General features: G+C 43.1%; 1 protein-coding gene across 1 annotated transcript in view; it reads left to right on the top strand.

Annotated features, from left to right (window-relative positions):
- The window catches only part of pdgfd (platelet derived growth factor d), a 38,667-nt gene that overhangs the window by 16,516 nt on the left and 785 nt on the right, over window positions 1–21,366 (top strand). Inside the window, exons 2-7 of the mRNA XM_040187316.2 lie at window positions 4,354–4,543; window positions 5,779–5,956; window positions 10,572–10,631; window positions 12,266–12,479; window positions 17,860–18,077; window positions 19,767–21,366. The exon at window positions 19,767–21,366 is cut by the window's right edge and continues 785 nt beyond it. Coding sequence (XP_040043250.2) covers window positions 4,354–4,543; window positions 5,779–5,956; window positions 10,572–10,631; window positions 12,266–12,479; window positions 17,860–18,077; window positions 19,767–19,901 — 995 coding nt within the window. The 3' untranslated portion in view covers window positions 19,902–21,366. The remainder of the gene's footprint in view (window positions 1–4,353; window positions 4,544–5,778; window positions 5,957–10,571; window positions 10,632–12,265; window positions 12,480–17,859; window positions 18,078–19,766) is intronic.

Below are 21,366 nucleotides of genomic sequence, written 5' to 3'. Positions count from 1 at the left end.
AATATACAGGAATAAACTGTAAATTTGGGGGTAATGTAGCTGTGTTTACCTTGTCATATACGTCAAAACAACATTTTGTTTTGTCATAAGGAGACATGGATGCAAACATTGAATTTTAAAATTGGCATTTTTGAATCCATTTGTGAGTAGAACTTTAGTCTTTCATTGAACAACAAAAACATGAACGTTGAATAAAATAGCGTATTCCCTAAGATCACCCTGTCCCCACCCACACCCGCCAAAAATAAAAATCCACTTCTAATTGAGGTTGTCAAGCCTCTGGTTTTAGTGTTTTTCCTGCAGGGTGGGGTGTGCCCCCCAGTTGAATGGTAGGAGAAACACTGGAGGTGATGGTGTACTTTTGTGTGGACATACATACACCCTAATCTCACTGCTGTAAAAGGTTAGCCTACTGTGTACAATTAAACGTGGTAGTTCAATAATATGGCTTCAGTTTACCAAGTAATCCACATGACAAAGACGTTCAAAAACAACACAACGCTTTATGTTTAATTTTCTGGAAGACAATGTTCCCAACCAGCTGAGCAAAGCTTGCATAGTCTTATTCTCAACTACATCAAAGTTCCCGTGGAAAGTTTACGCAGAGTTTAACGGAAATTTACCGTAAACTTTCCGCTCCTTTGTGACCCTACAAATGAGTGATTTTACAATATGGATTTGAGGGTATTTTGACTCACTAGGATGCTCAGCCGAAAAGGTCGCTGGAGGCTGCGGGGCAGGGAGGATGGGGGAGGTTAGGGGAGTTTAGGGGAAGATGGGGGAGGTTAGGCGAGGTTAGGGGAGGTTAGGGAAGGATGAGGGAGGTTAGGCGAGGTTAGGGAAAGTTTGGGAAGGGCGGGGGAGGTTAGGGGAGGGTGGGGCAGGCGGGGACCGAAAACATGAGCTGTCAAAAGCAAACACAAAATGAAATTGCCTTCAGATGCCAACAGACCTCGAGTCATTCTGCTGTAAGGAATGTCAGCTTGGGCAGTTTCACTGGACGTTGTCACTGACGGTAACACACAGAGTGGGAGCCTTGTGTGCGTTACTAAGTATAAAGTTTAATTCCTCACCGTATCAAAGGTGGGCTGGGGGTGATCTTCTGGGATCCCCAGAATAAATTGGAAAAGACAACAGACGCCAGCAGGGCAGTTTTTCGCAGATAGAAAGAAACTCACTAGCTGACATTTTAAACTCTCCAGACAGTTGAAGGGCCGACTGCAATTTTGGTGACAACAGAGCAGAATTAACGGATGGTACGAATTCACACTAGAAGCAGAATGTAAGAGGGGCACATGGTGAGTTACTCTGTTGATGTTTTTTTGTTCACAGTTTGAACTGATGCATCGTGACACTGCCGGCTGGGCTTGTTATTTACCTGACTGCCAGGAGCTCTGCATTGCTGGGGAAAATAGGCAGAAGTTCAGTGAAATTCCCCAGGGAACAACCGGGCCAAGGACTACTGGGAGTAGTTTTTAATGTTGTTCCAAGCATATTGGAGGCTCGGACAACTGTTGTACCGAAAGATATTATATTCTGTCGGGCTTCTCCGACTACACGCAAACACATGAGAAATGAGCAATGAGAAATGAGAGGTATGGTGAGATATTAATAATTTTTTCAGTCCTTTGTATTAGGGGTGGGAATCGCTTGGCACCTCACGATTCGATTCGATTCCAATTCATAGGTCAACGATTCGATTCTAAACCGATTATCGATTCTAAACTGATAAACTGTTTATCGATGCATCTCGATTTTCTAAATTTTCTCAAATCTGAGTTGGCTACTCAGAGGTTGCTAATCACTTCCTACTTTATTTGATAATTAAAGAAAATCAACAGATGAATTACCTTCTCTAATTTTTTATAAGAGAAAAAAAAATCTTTGTCACAAATATGATTTTCTATCAACAATGCAAGAACCAACCCAGCTTGCATTTCAACACAATATGGAAGTAGCCTATGTAAAAAAAATATCAACAGATTCATTTTTCTTTTAAATGAAGAAAAGGCTGCTCAGTCTCAGACCGCTCCGTATTTGTAAAATACCCAAAAATCTGTGAATATCTTGCCAACTTTCAATACGGATCGACTTTTTCGGAAAATGGAAATAATGAGGTAAGATATGCGATGGCTCCTCCATAGTTCGGTAAAGTTATTAGATATTCAGATTCAGACTGACGGACCGGTCTGCGAGCTGGGTGCATTGCTCTTAATGTGCCGGTAATGATGGTAAATGATGGTTATAGCTGGTTCTCATCTACGGTCCACTACGATTACCGAAGGGGGGCGTTTGTTTTTTGACAACGTTTTATCTCATAATTTCGACTTTCTATCCCGTTACATTAGTGCGGAAATGGGCTTCTATAGTTGTGTGAATGCATCACTCCAGCCAATCCAAAGACGGGGTTTGTAACCAATCAGATGTAGATACCTTGGTGACTGGCTCCGCCCCCTTACTGTCAAAAAGAAAAACAGCGAGCGCGTAGAAAACACCTTCGAGCGCGAGCAGAGACTGACCTCGCGAGCGAGGAAGTTCACGCAAATATCTTGCGCGAGACAGAGTTTTTTTTCTTAATCGAGACCGAAACGTTCTAGAGAGAATCGAGAGAAATCGAAAAATTGACCCCACCCACCCACTACTTTTTTGGTCATTTGTATAGTGATCTGCCAACCTGACTACGAACCACTAATGACACACTGTGAATGAATCTCAGTTGGGTACGCACACGCAGTGCTGGAACACTCGATAGTCACCCTCTCTCTCTCACACACACACACACACGCACGCACACACACGCAAAGCTCCGTTCCCTAGTTGTCGGGGAATGGACATTTGCAGACAGGCTGATCATCAGAGGGAAGTAACTCATTCTTCTCACAAATGCACACTCACTAACGCATTAACACGATCATAAATGCTCGGAACTGAGTGTACTCAATACTTCAAACACCAATTCATGTTTATGCACACACAAACACACACAAACACACACACACACACACAACTATACAGCGAGAGTGTTATTTGCCAGAGGAAGAATTAGCAGAGGGTATATGCCCCGGATAATGACCGATTTGAAAGAATTACCGACTAAAGCAAAGAAGAAAGGGGAGATAGGAAAAGGTGTCATAGAATAGAAGGAGGAATCAAGGAAAGTTTGCAGTGAAGAGGTGGAGTAAAGGGCCAAAGCTTCATCATCATCATCTCCCCAGGGTGCAGGCTGCGGTGGCTTGATTACGCATTCAGCTCTCTCTCAAAAACCACATACGGCTCAGAAAATCCAGCCCTGTCAGCCTACTTCAGCACACAGCCCGACCTTAGACCGTGTGTGCTTCTGTATGTGTGTGTTTCACACTTTCAGACGGTCAGCAATAAAATCATTAATTAATGAAAATGTGTATTGTGCGACATTAAAGTTTAAATAATGGTTGAGTTAATTGGTCTGACTAATGATGACCGTGGTGTTCAATTATTATACTTATACATGACTTTAAAAAAGGTAATAGCTTTTATAAGTAGTCGGTTAATGAGCAGTTAACGCGGTGAGCGTGGGCGTGTGTGTGTATCCTACTGGTTGTGATATGTCAAACCGGGAACACTTCTCTTTGAAATGATATCAAATCCTGATAGAGAAAAATGGATCATTCTTTCCTCCTGTTATCCTGTTTTTTATTGACTTTTCCGACTAAAAACTCTACGAACAACGGCAGCAAGCACACAGTTAAAGGATTAGCTCATCAAAACCAGCTCATTAATTCTCTTTCCAAGAGTTCGATAAGGACCTCAACCTGACATCTGTCTGTAAATATGGAGCCACCGACTGCTTTAGTAAGCATAAAGACATGAAAACAAGGGGAACGGCTCAGCTCTACGTGAAGGTTGAAAAATCTGCCTACCTGCACTTCTAGAGCTTGCTAATTAACACCGTATATATCTTCTCTGTCGAATACTCAAAGTCCAGTTTTAGGAGGATTTATTTACCTTCACAGAGGGCAGGTTAGTCATTTCAGTCTCCGGCTAATCTTACCGGCTGCTGTCTGTAAGTTCATGTTGAAGGGACAGGTATTCGAGTTATATCACCCACTAATTTAATACGTGGCAATTAAATAAAGTAGTTCTTTAAGTTGTGTCTTCATGCTTTCATCGAAGGAGCCTCATTGTCTTTAGACCGATGTCTCTCTTGTACTTGTTTTGTGTGTCCATGTATGTTTTGGGCGCTTTTGTTTCACACACCCATAAAAGTACATCATTTTTATTTTTCATATGTGTCCGTGTTTTGCTTGTGATTATTTACAACTGGACCACCTGATTGGTTGTAACCACTAACATACAGCCGTCACCTCGCCACAGACTTGTACCGCAAAGAGGAGAACATCACAGTAACGGCAGTGGGCGGGGCCATCCACAGCCCGCGCTTCCCCAACGCCTACCCCCGCAATTTGCTGTTGTCATGGAAACTGAAATCACCACCGGGGAGCCGTATACACCTGGAGTTTGACGGACACTTTGGCCTGGAGGAGTCCGATAATGGAGTGTGCAGGTAAAACGTCCGAGATTCAGGAGGATGAAAATCGACGGAAGTTCAGAGGAGAATAATGAGCGCAGAGTAGGAAGAGACGGAAGGACGGAAGGAAGGAGGGACAATGCCGAGACGGAGAAAGTATTGAGGAATTACAAATGAATGTAAAGAAGAAAAGTCAAATGACAGTTTGATTAACGAACCCGGGTGTGAGGGAACAAATGATGGATAGCACCGTGTGCAGTGCCAGAGAGGACACTGAAAGCTAATGAAGTCTCAAGCTGAAAGGACATAAAACAGCAACCTTTAGAATATCTTAATTTGGTGTTTTGATGTATGCACCCATTGGACACAAACAATAAGCTTTGATTGAAAGGGTGTGTAAAGGACTTAAGAAGGCTAGAAGCTCGATAGCGGATGTTTGTCCTTGGGTCCAAGCAAGAAAATAGACGTTTTAATCCCAATACGCAACTCGGCCGCCTTTTAAAAAGCACTTAAAAAGACAATGGGGAGCAGCAGAGTGAGGAGGGAAAGAAAAATAAAGTAGGTTTTTCCATGCGGGTTTGTCACATGTGCTCAATGTGTGCATTCACGTGTGTGTGTGATAGATAGGTTGACTAATTGACTGGAAAGTCATCTGATCACTAGAAATGACTGAAGTGAAGCGAGTCTCAGAACTAGCTAAATGACATCAAGGAAACTTAATCCATCAAACATTTTTCATGTATTTCTAGTGCAGGCCATACTTTGTACGGTCATCTGACAACATTTCTGGAAACAGGTGTATCAGCTTTCTCCACGCTTATATCTGTACAATATGAAGCTACAACTGGATCCAGCAACATTAAAACAGCATTAAAAAAGAGCCGACCTGGGCCCATCCAAAAGTAACCAAACCCTCCTGTCAGCTCCTCTGAAGCTCACCGGTAAACAGGTCACATCTTTTCCATTCCATTTTTAGCTGTTAGCTTTTAATGTCACATTATTTCCCAACGTTAGTAATCACAGTTGTTGTCATATTCTTTCCATCAAAACGGATGGAATGTATGATTTATCAGATCCAATTGCATCAGCTTCCTGCCTACTCTTTATGTTTTTTCTTAGATTTGTGATGACACACGCATCAATTCATTTTTGTTTTTCAGCTGCAGAGTCAGACATTTCCTAAATCCTTGACAGCAGTTTTCGTCCTTCATCTTTCCCTCTTCCCTCCCACGCATCCCTCCGCCTCTCCACCTCCATGTCTCCTGCTCCAGGTACGACTTTGTTGAAGTGGAGGACCGATCGGAGACCAGCACTATCATTTGGGGTCGCTGGTGTGGGCTGAAGGCGCCGCCCAGTCTCAACTCCAAAAACAACAGGCTCAGGGTCACCTTCAAGTCCGACGATTATTTTGTCGCCAAGCCGGGATTCAAAGTCTACTACTCCCTGGTGGTGAGACGTGCACTTTCACTAAGACTGTTACACTGAAACACACACACACACACACACACACACACACACAGCTGATGGCGATGAATCATGAGCTGTTATGGGGGGACAAAGCCGAGCGTTTGGATTGTTTTCTTTGTCATATCGGGTTCGGTAGCACTGCAATGCTCCAGGTGAAATGCAAAATAAGACGGAGGGTAGGTACGAAGAGATGCAAAGATGGGAGAGGGAGGATCTGGTGACATTGCTGGTCAAATGCCAAAATGTATTAGCCAACGACTCTTTTATCACACGTCCTCTCAACAGTTGAGGAGGGGTTGAGCGAGAGAAAGCGGGAGGGAGGTGTGAGGATGAGAAAGTGTCCTCTTAAAGGCTGTCAAACGTATGGATGAGGAGATTAGCTTTGTCAATCATGCAGAGGAAAAGAAGAAAGAGAGAGACTCCCGATTTGAAGACGTTCTCCCGCCCTCTAATCAGAAGGGAAAGGGGAACAGCTGGTGTGACGTTCCCTGGTTGTCTCCTTCACGAGTTCAGAGAAGAGAGGCAGAGGGAGAGAGAGAGAGACCCTATTTGCAGTCCACCTCTCCCTTTTATTTAGTCATTTTGACATTATAGAGGCTGTGAAAACAGTTTCCATGGTTCTCATCACTATGCTTAATCAACACATCCCCAGCTAAAGCTATTTTTATCACCCAAAAACCGTTGAAGGTTGAGACTGTCATCATTGAATGTGTTTCTTATTGACAACAAATCCCATGAAAAGATCGAGACCAATTAATACTCCTTTTCTTTTTAAGTGTCCAATGTCATTTCCTGAAACAGCGGGACACTACAGTTTTTGGAACATTCCATTTAAACGCGTGTAAGTAGGGCATTTGTTGGAGACAGTTTTTAGGTTTGTTGGTTATTATTAATGAGAAGCGTGGCAAAAAATATGTATCTTTCACTCTCAGACTTTTTTGACCATGCAGGGTAACTTGCAGGGCGTATTGAGCACAGTAAACATAAACTACATAGCAAATAGGGTAAGAAAAATTAAATTAAGTAAATTAAAAAAAATCAAACTATATTAATAATATTTATGATAATTCCCCCCAAAAAACAAGAATACATAAATAGAAATAACAAAAATAGTTCGGGGCAGAGAAGTAAAACACTAAGAGATACTACAGTGAAACTTTTTTGGCTGAAAACTAAATAAATCTTTTTTTTGAGACTATATGTAATCTTTTCAAGAGGGATGCAACTGTTCATTTCCACACATTACTTGCCGATGACATTGATATACATTTCCCGGCCGCACACCAAGCAATTCCTGCACATTTAGTTTGGGACTTTGATAAAGACCTTTTGAAACTCTCTCTCAGACTTTGATTGCTTCCCCCCTCGTCTCCCCTCCCTCCTCAGCCATTGTTATTCCTCGCTCCCCATTTTGCAAATATTTTGAGTGTGTTTATATCTTTCCATCTTTCACCCACTCAAAGCCTTTCCTTCAGCCAGGCTGGAGCTGCGTGTGGCTTAATTTAGCAGGTCTAATTTGTTCTCTCAAGACCCGTCGAACAGATAAGAGGGAGGAAGATAGGAGGCAGCGAGAGAAGAGCGGGAAGACGGAGGCAGGGAGAGAATGAGAAAGGAGGGAACAGGTGTCTGAGATGGTATCGACGTGTCAGCTAATGGCTAAAACAACCTGAGCAGAGAGGAAGGCAGAGGGAAAGAGCGGCATTCGTACTGAGGTACTGAGTAGACCGAGTAGAGTAGTACTGATAGTTTACCACTAAACACCTGCTATGTTTCAGAACTGTACAGCTGTCGTTCATCTAATATTCCTTTTGTGTGTGTCACCGCCATTACCTTATAATAATAATACCTATAATATTGTGTTTTTTGAGGCGAAGCAAACACCCAGTGTGAACCGGGACGTGCAGGGGAGATGACATGTGTGCGCACGCAGCGGCTCTCTGTGGCCTTCGGTGGCTGCTCGCTAATTACAGGAGAAATGTGCCACTTCAGTGTGCCGGCGTTCTCGGTCTTTAGGCTTCACCGCTTAATGTGTCTCTGATGGTTATTTCGATCTCCCCCAAATAGCACAGCGAGAGCACGAGACCCCGCGGTGACGTTTATCCGGCACCCGATTGGACGCACAGGTGTAAGCAGCGGCCGTGCAGGTCGCCCGCGCGTGTGGTCCGCTCAGTTGTTGCAGTGGGCAGCTGCTGTTGTTGTCCTAAATACTGTCCTAAAAACTTGTCCGCAAGTGCTGCGTCATTTTGAGCCGTTACCAAACTGCGTGTGGAGCGTTCACACAATTGGCTGTGCAGCAGTGAGTCTACATGTAGCCTGGACAGATAGCGAATAAAGACAAATATATGACGTGTATTTAAGCGTTTCTCATGTGCGCTTAATATGAGACATCTTAAAATGACACGTGTAAACGTCAGAGCAGGTCTCATTTACCTTGAGTAACGTAATCATGGTGTTCAGAGTGAACGGCAGCACACCTGAGATTATACACGTAAGACTTCAGGACCGCATAGATTTTTCTTTGTGTTTGTTTCTGATATCGATTTCACTGTCTGAGATCTTACGAGTGACAGTAATGTATTTTAGACGGATATTCCTGAGAAAAGCTGCTAAGCCAGGTGCAGCGGAAAAAGACTATTGATCAGGAAATATTAGTCATGTATTATGTGTGCTGATATCACACTGAACATGTGTGTCTGAGATAATGCTTAATAATAAACAGCACCAATAAAACACTATCTAAATTAATCTGTCATCATTAGTGCATTTCAGATGCTCTCGGTGGCACTAACTGATTTTAGTAGCCCCTAATTTTGAAGTCCTCGTAAGTAGCCAACTGTGGGTGTGCAGTTACTGCAGCTGGAATTACCGTGAAGACATCGATTTACACTAATTTAATGACCCTGATATACAAACATAAACGTACTGCAGATCAAGACGAGAAGCAGCACAGTAAACCACATGAAAAGGAGCATTTTCCTGGCTTCACCCTGGAAATTAGCTTAGACTCGGACCGAGATGAGGCGGCATGGACGTGGCCGGTGTGATTTATCCACTGAGTCCAATGTCCTCCGGCTGTAAGCGAGATAACCGGTCATGCGGAGTGAAAGTCGATAGGGAAAATCTCTCGCCGTCATCCCCGTCTACCACACACACTTAATCCTCACACATTCTAGATGTCCAACTGTACAAAATGGAGGTTGAAAGGGGTTGCTCCCTGGTGTCCTCTCCACTGTCAATAAGAGTGTTTTCCCACACCACCAGTGAAACACTTTTAGCGTCTATAACCAGCATCGATTCATGAATTCTTCTCAAAAAACAATTTACCCACAAAATGAGTGTCTTAAAGCAGCTTGACAAACACCTGGTACATTTCTTCCTTTTTATAAACAAAACCATTCACTCTCTCTGTGGAATTAGTGTTAATTTAGGTCATTGTAGAAGTGATCAGACTCCGAAACAGCTGACTTTAGCACCCATTCAAAAGCTACTATTAAACACATCTGCTGACTATCACCCATCAAGGAAGTGTTCTGTACAAACCACATCATGATTATGCAAGAACTATTTGGTACCCCGAACAATGTTACAGTTTCCCACTTATCTCTTTTTGATGCCATGGAAGACAAATAAGGTGCAGCAGGACTTTCATTCTCCAATTAAAAAATCAATACATAAATGCAGCACCATTCGGCCAACATGAAACACTTTTCGATTGTTATAATTCAGTGTGAATATCAGAACTGAAAAGAAGCAAGTTAGCGTGTGCATTCATCCAAGTGACGAGCTTTAACGTCAACTCCTGCATTACCAGACACGCGGTCGACAACGGGAGGGCAAAGTGTCTTTGCAGTGTGGTTGAGGCAGATTTATTGTTCCATATTGACTGGAGAAGGAGAGGGAGTTCACTGCCAGTAAGATCCTACGTGTGTGTGTGTGTGTATGTGTGTGTATACTTGCGTGCATTTGTGAAAGAGAGAGAGAGAGAAGAATGTTTGCACGTGTGCCAATTATGTCATTCTGATGAGTGTTTACCACCTGAACGTGCTTTGACCGGGATCTCAGAAAGGCATGCTGTGACCAGCTCTCTGAAAAGCCTTTTGGGATTTTCCCGACACATTGACAGGCCAACAGTTAGACAGGCAGCCACCTGAATATCTTGGATAACATTATATAACATGCCAAGCTCCACTCTGCCTCCAACAAGCAAAACTGTTCAGTAAGTTGCGAGTGGTAGATGTAATCCATTCGCCTTCAGCTGCTTACACATGGTTCCATTGCAGCTCCCTAATCATCATCCGGAACCGTGAGCGACTGCCGAAATAACTATTTGGATCTCGTTTGAGAAATTGAGAGACTCGTTGACACAAGACCATGATCTTTGGGATCTTTGAGTTAGGGGAACAATTTGCAGTGTTATTTCACCCGAGGGCCTCAATCAGTCGGAATCCATCTGCTTTTGCCACTAAATACTGAACCAACTTCATAGAAACGGAAGAAAAAAAAATGTATTCATTTGAATTTCTTTTCTTTTCCTTTTCTTTCGGTGGATCTCGTCCACATTTGACCAACCGATGATTTCCGCTGTCCATCCCTGCAGTACGACTCCCCCCTGCCTGCTTCCAACACAAACTGGGAGGTCGCCACGGCGCTCATGTTGGTGAGTCATGCGCACACATAAACACTCTATGACTTGCTTAAAACAGGCATAGACTTAGACTTCACTTATAATAAGAGATTTTATTTGGCGGAAACAGAGCTCACACATCAGACATTAAATGGAGTGAATACATCGAGTAGTTTAATAGGACATCGTTAAAAGAAATGTCGAAATAGGAAGAGGTCATTACTGGGATAATGAAGTGCTGTATTTTGACTTTCATGTAGATACTGTTTAAAGCACAGATCATTTAGTAGTTGAACACATAAAACCGTCCTGCCCTTCTAACCTTGCCCCCCCCCCCACACATTTGTCTTCTCGTGCACATCATGGAATAATGGATACACTAATAAGTGCAACATATGGCCTGGTTCCATAGGCACTCACACCCACACACAGAACGAAAGCATCTATTTGCATACTGCATTTATTACGCATGTTGCCGAAGATGTAAAATGACAGGAATCCATGGACTGTTTAAACATTCATCAGTATCATTTGTGTGTGAGGTTCAATGACACGTATGAACATAATTAGTGTGCGTTGGGCTGCGTGGTAGTTTTTCTACTTGGATTGACAGTTAAAGTGATGTGGGTGTTATCCTTTATTTCCTATGTTTGGATCATATGTGTCACTGCAGTTGGGATGTGCACTGTGACGCTTGGTGACCGCTTCAACATCATTTTTCACTGAATGATGACAACTACTTACTGTGTGAAAGCCCTGGACGAAACGGAAAACACTTTAAACAATTGAAAATGAATTGTGAAAGTAAAAACAAATTGCATCAGATGACCATAGCTTTTTTCTTTTAAGAGCTTTGGTTTAACATAAATCAGAATCACATTTATATGGCATCCTGTGATCCTAAAGGACCATTTGCAAGTTACACTGAAGTTCCTCCATTCAAGGTCTTACAATACAACTTCCACAAAAGTTAAGTTAAGCTTTAATTACCCTCCATATTCTTTAAATTGTAAAGTAGTTAAAGTAAAGCTATTTCTTGCAAGCATGCAAAGCATGTTTGAGCTTCAGTCTAACTTAATCTTCCGCCTACGTTTGCTTAACATAAAACTTATGTTAAGCAATGTGGCTCGTTTCTATCCAAGTGTGCTATTCTACACAGGACAGGCAAGTTTCTTTACTGACAAACCAAACCAGCCCACGGTACTCTAATGTTTATGTTCAATGCTGTAGGAATATTAGTATTCACAGCAAATGCACCATTTCCAAGTGTTTTCATCACACTCACAATACAAATAGACCCATTACTGTCATAGAAATGCATTTCAGATTTTTTGGCAAAACAACTGCAATGTGGAGGAAGACACTGATGGACCGGAACAAGACACCTCCTTGAAAAATCTATTTCCATGTCACGGAAAGCTCAGTCCGACACGTGTAAGAGGGATCTCCTTAGTGGCCAAAAGTGACGGGTCGGTACCTCCATATGTTCCAATGATATGGATTGGGTGTCCTTAGTTGCAGAAGAAGAACCATCCCATTTAAAACAATAATAAGAATGTCAGCATCGCCACCGAATTCCTTAACACACAATGGAAAACATCAAAGAGACGTTTGCCCTCTCCAGTTACCCCTTCAAACTAACACAATTCCTAATTGGCTCTTTGCAGGACAGTGGTGCAGTGCAGAAGCCGGCGGCGGTCACGGAGGCTCCTTTCACACTGGAGGATTTGGACCGGACCATAGCTGCCTTCGACACCGTCGAACAGCTTCTCAGATCCCTCAGCCCAGAAACCTGGAGACAGGACCTGGACAGCATCTATACTCAAACACACATCCATTATAAATCCCGGGCCTATCAACTGGCAAGCAGGCATAATAAAGGTATGCTATACTATAATATATAATATATATAAAATTATATATTGTATATAATCTCCGTGTTCTATAAGCCATACACGAAACTGGCCAACATGCATCATCTTCAACAAAAAAAAAAAAAACATGTCTATGTATCTGGTTTTAATAGAACAACAATACATTTAATTTGGCTCCGATGTCACAGCTGAGGGGGGAATGTGTTGAAACATTACAATAACTACAATACAGAACTGTTCTGTAGGACTATGAGCAGATATGATGCAGGGAAGAGACAGTATTTGCCCTTTGTTGGATGCTTCAAACATTAATAAACAAGAGAAATAAAATGGAGGGAAGGAAGTAAAGTGGTCACAAATGAACAAAGTATAATCAGCAAGAAATATATATATAATAAAGTCCAAATTATTAGGCTCCTATGGAGAATGTACCGATCCATAGGAGAAATGGCACGAGAACTAAAACAATGAGCGTGTACAAAGGCCAAAAAGAGTAGAGCTGCAGAGGACGTGCTCCCGCTCGTGAATGTCTTTTTGAGTACGCAAAGATGGAAAGAAAATGCCAAGTGGGGATTTAAAGAATTGTAGTGAAGATCCCTAAATCTCCAGATATATTCATAACATATAAGGCATAATTACAGAGAGAAAAAGGTAATGACAGCTATGAAAAAACCTTTTGGGGTTTTCATTGATTATTTGAATCAAGCTTTTGTACAGTGTTGCTGTACGGATAGAAGAGGCCTTTAAGAGAAACATTATCACGTATTAAACTCTGCTTTTGGCTCACGGCTCTACTTCTGCCGTGTTAAGTCACCGTTGTAAAGTTAATGCAGGAAGATGAGAATGGTGATGTTCACCGCTCATTTTATGGTGCTGCAGATGGTGATGCTCAGCACTCTGCTGCGTTCACAGAGTTCCTCTGCAGGCTGGTGCAGGGGTTCTTAGCAGGGGAGTGGGAAGCTGACCAGAACGACCCCCCCACCTCAGCACAGAAAGACCCCCACCGCCGCACACACCTCTCGCATAATGCGCCACAAGATTGACTGTCTGCAGCTCGGTCATTTAAGGAAATTGTTAGTGAGGGACATTGCTGACGTGTAATGACATACAACACGGGGGACAGCCAATGAAAAAGTGTTGTGCAAAGTCGTGCCAATTTGGTGGGTGAGTGCATCTCTCGTAAGCCACCTAACATTGGTTTGTAAGAAGGTAAAATCGGTTCATGTTACTTTCCTTTGCTGATAAGGAAAATAAATAGGATTAAAAAAGCTTTCTGATCAGTTTTGTGTGTGAAAGTGGTTTTGGTACTTGAAAGAGAATCGCACAAGTTTTGTGGAAACGTAACACATAATCGCATTAAGATGCATCAACACAGTGTAGCCTGAATAAGCTGTTGCATCATTCAAGGAGCACTATGTCCGAGTCGATCAATTCTTTACCTTCAGCGCCAGAGACTCTGGATTTTGTCCACAAAACGCACAAACAGATGACTCGCCACGTTTATTACACACATGTCACGCAACCACAGGGGCTTGTGTGTGCCCGGAGTACACGAGCATTCGAGCTTGCAAAAAGCCCAGAGTGCTATGGACCCCGGCTCACTCACCTGTTCCTCGGTATCTCTCTCCTGCACATTCTCCATCTCTTTACCAAACGGCTCGCTGCCTCCTTAGTAAACAGCCGTGCTTGACGGCAAATCTATCCCTATTTGTCAGTGCATGTGTGTGTGGGCTGGCATGAGCGGGCTCCTTATATGGGGAGGTTTGTGTGTGTTGCAGCAATACAGAAAGGTGCTTAGGTGCTGCAGGTCTTTGATACACTGTACATGCGTAGCTCTCTCTAATTGGAAATTCAACCAGTGCAGCAGAGCAGAAATCTGCCGCAGTCAGCAGCTTAGCTTTGTTTTCATTATTAAGACACACACACACACAGTGAGACGCTCACACCCACCTTTGTTCCCTTGAAGGACAGTAAGTCAAAATAAAATATTAATTGGGAAACTTTCAAGTTCCTAACATAAATAAGTTCACAAAAACATTAGAATACAAAGCCCTGACTAGGGCGAAATATATGCAATCATTTCCCCAAACGCGCTCTGATACAACGCATTTTCATGTTGGTGGCTCTGTGATTGACAGTCATTCCCAAAGTTTCGCTTGCTCTCAGTCTCTTCCGTCTCAGTCCCCCTGACAGGGTTCCACGCCAATGCTTCTCTGAGATTACACTCATTCCCTTCAAAGAGACACCAGCTCGACCCTGCGAGCACGTACGCGACACACACTCCCGTGCAACCCTCGCCGTCATCTTCAACCGCGCGGCATAACACCTGCATCACCTCGTGTAACAGACATTATAAGTGTTGGAGGCCGGTCACGACTCTCGATATCCTCCCTGGTCAAGTCAATAACTGTGAAACCATTACGTCGGCTCCAACATGCTGCAGCAGATATTTCAACAGGAGAGTTTCATTGTGATCAGAATAGAATGGCAGATGGTCATTCATTTAGTTTCTTGCATACATTTCCGTCAAACCGATCATTATTTCCCCACTTATCCAAAAATACACACCGATAAATCATCCTGGTTTAGTTTTGAACGTGACACTGACTCTTTGAATCAATTGTCCTCATAAAACCTCTTAATGCTCACACACACGCAGACATAATCCCATTTTAATGTAGTCATCTGCATGTGCACACAGCAACTGTCGCTAGAACAAAACGGAGGGACTTCAGAGGAGTGTGCAAATACTTCCAACGCAAAAGCCTGGACATATGCACAGTAGCCTGCTTATGTGCATTTCCTTGCTATATGACTATTGTATCAACCCTTTTTTCATTTCTATGCAAATGAAACGTCTTTACCACAAAATCTTACCACGAAGGTGGAACCACAATTAATGTTGTCAATATACTGAATAGTGCACCTTCTATTCATTCTCTCTATGAATTGCCAAAGCAAATAATTACGCCGTTGCTCCCACTTGATTGTTTTTTTATTGAGCATCCAAGATGTTTTGTGTCTGAATTGACATCCCCACAGAAACAAATCTCCTTTTGAGTGCAATTGGTTATTGATTATCAATGCCATTAGGGTGGCATGGAGCCGCAAACACCGCTGCGCTATCTGGGATGCATTAGCACATCAAGCTAATTACTAACTTCAATTTCAAAGCGGTTTATCTGGTATAACTGACCTCTGACCTCATATCTGCAGCATCGCTCAAACACAAGCTAATACAAGCCGATCGGACAAAGGAGTCCCGTAGCTTAGCTTAGTTTAGCTTTAGCATTGAGACTAAAAGCACATTGCACTTCGCTGGAAGAATCAATGGTCAAAAACTTCCATCCATCCATCCATTGTCAGACCGCTTATCCTGCACACAGGGTCGCGGGGGGGCTGGAGTCCATCCCAGCCAACTTCGGGCGATAGACAGGGTACATCCTGGATTGGTCGCCAGCCAATCGCAGGGCAACACAGAGACACACAACCATTCACACTCACATTCACACAACTACGGGCAATTTTTAAAGTCCCCAATTAACCTGATCCCCAGAGCATGTCTTTGGACTGTGGGAGGAAGCCGGAGAACCCGGAGAGAACCCACGCAGACACGGGGAGAACATGCAGACTCCACACAGAAAGGCCACTGGGCGGAATCGAACCCAGGACCTTCTTGCTGTGAGGCGACAGTGCTAACCACCACGCCACCGTGCCGCCCTGGTCAAAAACTTCTTCTCTGCTAATTAAGTTGCGTAAAGAATAAAAAAAATGAAAGAATATTAATTTAAGAATTAATGATTCATTTCCATTTTGCATGTCTTTGTAAAAACCTCAAAACGCTTCTTTTTTTCTTTCAGTCCGATAAGTGTAGACGGTCTCCACAATACTTGTTGACTAACGCCAGCGTAGCTACACTAAATCTGATAGCTTCTGAATGAAGGAAGGCGCCATGATTGCAGAAAACTGGTGAAGCTTCCACTTGTGCAGTATGCAGATGACATTACAGCCTCTCGTGGTTCTGGCGATGAATTTGACCAGTATTGATCATGAATACTCTTCGTCCTCCATCACCTCCTTAAGGGGGGGCCGCTATCCACCTGGCCTTTTTTCGGTTGGACTGAAGACAGTCATATTCCACGATAAAGCAGAAAGCATCAGGGATTTCTTCTTGTCATGTTGCTTCTGCTAAGGGGTTGTTCACCCTCTCCGAAAAAGGAGCTTCTCCAGGTAGCGAAGCGACAGGCAGGATCCATGTGAACGTGGGAGTTCCTCTCTTGCTGCTCGGGGCTGTCAGTTTCGGCGCATTTTGCTCCCGTCATATTTTAATCGCCATGGCTTCGTTTTTTGTGTCCACTACCTAATGAAACACATTAAAATAGTCAGTGAAGTCCAAATCAGATGGTAATGGCTTTTCAGCTGTTTTATACAGCTTCTGGGTCTAAGGACTGTGTTAATGTTGGTAATTTAATGTTTTATGGAAATCATGCTATTACCCTTCAATGGATTTAGGATTTGTTCTAAGCATTTAATGTATTTAGTACAGTATCAAACCAGAGATAATGAATTAATAGAGATATTGAAGTTTAGACCTCTGCAAAGACGTGTGCACAGCAGTTTCTGTTGCTTGGTTAACCTCGTCGTACTTCATTCACTTGATTTATTTTGATTTCATGTCTTTTACTTTTTTATTTTCTGTCTCGTCCACCCGTCAAACCACCTGCAGAATTTGGATTCCCTGCAGAATATGAGCAGACTTGTTGAATGTAGTACTTTGAACAGATTTATGTGAAAGGGAGCTGCATTCGGTGAGCAGTTAGAGGAATAAAATAATGTAACCAGATTATCTACCCATTGAGTAAGAAAAGGTTCTACTAGGATTCAAATGGTAAATAAAAATCCGACGAAGCAGGTTGGTTCAGACAGCGTGAGGCTCATTAATGAGCCAATTGATGCTTGGATTTCTTTTCAAAAGGTTAATTAAATTGTATCAGAAAATATTATTAGGTAACTCTACCAACCCTGAATAAGAGCAATATAAAGTGTTGCATCCTTGGTCACCTTCACTCGTGCAAAATGCAAAGAAATGTTTAAGACGATTGCTCGGGCTCCTTCCTTTACTCAAAATAAATGCTCAGCTGCTGCACTCCTTGTGCTGATCAGGCTTATTGTTATGGAGCTCCTGGTTCTGTACCTTTAATACATTCCTTTACTCCCCATCAGCTTGTCCTTTAACGTCATTGGTTATCGTGAAAATGCAGGATATGAACAAAGATAAAAAAACTGCTTTTGCCCCATTCCCGCCGTCCAAAACCACCAGAGATAAGAGGACACATACATGAAACAAATACATAACCAGTGTTATCTTTTCCTCACTCACTTGCCAGTTGATCTGAACCGTCTCCACGAAGACGTCAAGCGGTACAGCTGTACGCCTCGCAACTACTCCGTGAACCTGCGCGAGGAGCTGAAGGCCACCAACGCCGTCTTCTTCCCCCGGTGTCTGCTCGTCAAACAATGTGGAGGCAACTGCGGCTGCGGCACCGACAACTGGAAAAACGGCTGCACCTGCGAGGCCTCCAAGAAGACACTCAAACTACACGAGGTACGTCGTGCACAACGGGGACGGACCTGAGACAACACACCTGTGTTGTGATCTTTGCTAATTCCTATTTGCCGACAGGCTGCGTGTAAATCGTTTGTAGACATTCATACCGTTCGGATTAATCTGTCACAAAAAGGAATTCGGTATATTCTGTTTTTCCACTCATTTTATTTTCCCGGGTCCAAGAGTGATGAATAAAATAGCAAATGCTATTGCTATTAAGACGCTGAGCCAAAAGATGTGGCTCTAATGCTCTGCCTGTAGCCCTGCGCATAGTGTGACAGCATTCAATTTAGACTTGGGTTTATTCACACATTAGTCTGAAATGTCAAGTTTCCAGGACATTTTAGGTGATGGGCTGAAAGGGGCTAAAAGAAATGGTGTGTGAGTAAGTGAGCGAGTGAGTGAGTGAGTGAGCGAGCGAGAAGGAGGGAGATATTGGGCGTGCAGAGGCGAGCGCTGCATCGACAATGAAGCAGCGATGCACCATCACCACCTCGATTTCTCCTCCATTCGCTTGTGTGTCTGCCTTCATCCGTCTCCCTCTAATCTCTCCGTATCTGTCTCGCTGCATTGTTAGCACTCTATCACCCCCCGTGTCTCTCTGGGCTTCCGTCATCCTTTCATTCTCCCCAATTCCCATTTTCAATTTATCCCGTTGCAATGCACCATTTTTGTTCTTTAAGCCTGTCATTTATTCTTTTCTCTGTCTTCCCTCCATCTCTTTGTGTCTTTGTTCTTGTGTAGCTTCATTATTGAAACACGGTCCGTGGGGCTCTGTCTCTCTCCCTCTCGCTGTTAAAACATACAATAGAGATTTTGACAAAAGTAGGATTTGGGTTGCAATTATGTGTGAGCATGAAAAAGGCGTGTTTGTGTCTTACAGTATATAGTTTTTGTGAGATGTTTTCATCCTCCTCTCTTCTCCTTTAAGCCTCCATCTGACTTAACTTCTAAAAAAGAAAAAACACACATTATTACTCACACTATTGTTTCAGTGCCTTAAAGCCCCTGATATAAATCACAGGCTGCCAGTCTTTTTTTTTAGAACAATTTGTACCTCCACTCCTTTTTCAAATAGTGCATATTACCTGTGAAACAATGTAACCAACTGCAGCAAAGTGAGTTACAGTGAAACACTTTCATACTATGAAATGATTGCTGCTTTAGAGACGTTCAAGGGCCTTTCAACCCATTTTCTTTTACCATGTGAATAATTGCCTAACGTTAGCTTAAAACCACTTAGCATACTGTAAATGCATGTGCACACAAGCACACCGTACTGACGTAGTGTACGTCTAAGATATTATATAGTGCTTTTGTTTTGCACAGTCAGCATTGAATGAATTGGGAGCATACCGCTGATTACCACTGATTTCAATTGCAGCGAAGACTTCAGCTCCAAGTTACCATGAAATCCAATAAGAGTGAATGAATGTTGAATCATTATGATTAACGAGATACGTGTTGTCTCGTGGCCTCCCAGAGTTTCACACCACACCGCACCATCGCATTCTGAGGAACTTTGCGTTCTGTCTAATCTATAATTACATCAGCCTGTTTATTTTCCTCACACGTCTGCTTGTGTTTGTTCGATTGGATTTATAGGGAGAAATCAGCTACAATGAGTTGACAAAGTAGTTTCAACGCCTCCCAACCACCTCTCTGCTTGTTGTGTGACTCCTTTAGGTGCTGAAGTACACCCCAGATGTCAGTCCGTATCAGCGCCATCGGAGGTCGCGGGTACGCTGGGTCATAGACGAGATCTTCCTCACACACCATGAAAAGTGCGAGTGTGCGTGTCCCTCCCAACCCCCTCGTTGACGCATCCAAACTGGCACATGGATCTGGAATTTTTGGACAATTTTTTTTCTTTTATGTATTTTGCAACTGACATTCTAGTCATAACTCCAGCAGCACAGACACACCCAGAAAGAGGAGAAGGCGCCAATTAGGGCGACAAATCGCTGCTTGCATTATAAACACGGCATTTGTTCTTGCAAGTAAACCTTCATCTGGACAAACTTATAAATGGCTACATGTTCGCTGTTTCAATCCATTTCATTCCTCCAACAAACAAAATGTAAATACCATACGACACATTGAAATAATTATAGCAATTTTATATCAAACTTGCATTTACTTTTGGATTTATGACGTAACTTGATTGAATTCAACCCCTGTAATACGTTTTTCTCCTGTTCTTACATCCCTCTTTATTGTAAAAAGGGTGTTTGTAGATACTTACGGCACTTGTTGTGCCAGGAGCATGCGGAGATGCGTGAGTGTGAGACAGAAGGAGGGAGGGACAAAGTGTCAACTAAATTAACACTTTTTTTGTTGTGAAATGAAATCAACCATAATCCTACAGATCTGAATTGAGCACCAGCACATTATAATATATTTCCTGTCGGCCATCTCAAACACTTCCTGCTCATTTCTTTCCCGTCATCGCTCTCTCAGCACATTCTCGGAGATGTCACATCGGGCAGCTGCTCTCGGCCCACTTTTCTGAACATTCCCGGCATTCCAACTGCCAAATGGAATTCTGCTAACATGAATAAAAAAAAGATATTCAGACCTTAATCACATTCTGTAAGAGGAAAGGGGTTTTTTAAAAGAGGCAGCTGACAGAAAAAGGGACAATCCAGCAGCCGATGCGTAGATTGCCAGCACTTCTGGATGAAAGATGAGATGGCAGCCACTTTGAAGATAGAAAATAAACGGATTGAAGCTACTTCAGCGTTTCCAATAAGCATCTTCATACATTCAGCACGCCGGATTTTTGTTTTTGTCAAGCTGCTCTTTCCCTTCTCACGAAGACGCTCAAACGTATCACAATCTGACCCATGAGACCGCTGTGGTACCACGGTGGGAACAGAGTTCTAGGCTTTAAGCTAAGTGTGTGTGTGTGTGTGTGTGTGTGTGTGCGTGTGTGTGTGTGTGTGCGTGCCAGCAACCGCTCAGGAAGAGGTCCTTTTGTTGGAGGGGCGGCGGGTTACCAACAGTCTGTGAGAGCTGGCAGCAGATACTGCAGCCCGTGACTGTGCGTGCGATCCCGTGTGTGGACCTCGGTAGCGAGTATCAAAGCAATAGAGAAAGTGCTGCTTATCTTTTCCAAATACGTGACCGAGCTCTGAAAAATAACATTAAATCAGTCCTGATTTAACTGGGATTGAACACACGGATATTGTTCGAAAGAATAACCGGACGCCGAGGCCATTCATTGGTTACAATGAAGCCCAACGCGCTGTGTGCCGGCGGCGCTTTAATGTCCGTGAGTAAGTCG

This window comes from Gasterosteus aculeatus, chromosome 1 (assembly GCF_964276395.1).
Source record: "Gasterosteus aculeatus chromosome 1, fGasAcu3.hap1.1, whole genome shotgun sequence".
NCBI classification, from domain to species: domain Eukaryota; kingdom Metazoa; phylum Chordata; class Actinopteri; order Perciformes; family Gasterosteidae; genus Gasterosteus; species Gasterosteus aculeatus.
The sequence above is the reverse complement of the archived record's forward strand: the minus strand, read 5'-3'. Positions and strand labels throughout refer to the sequence as shown.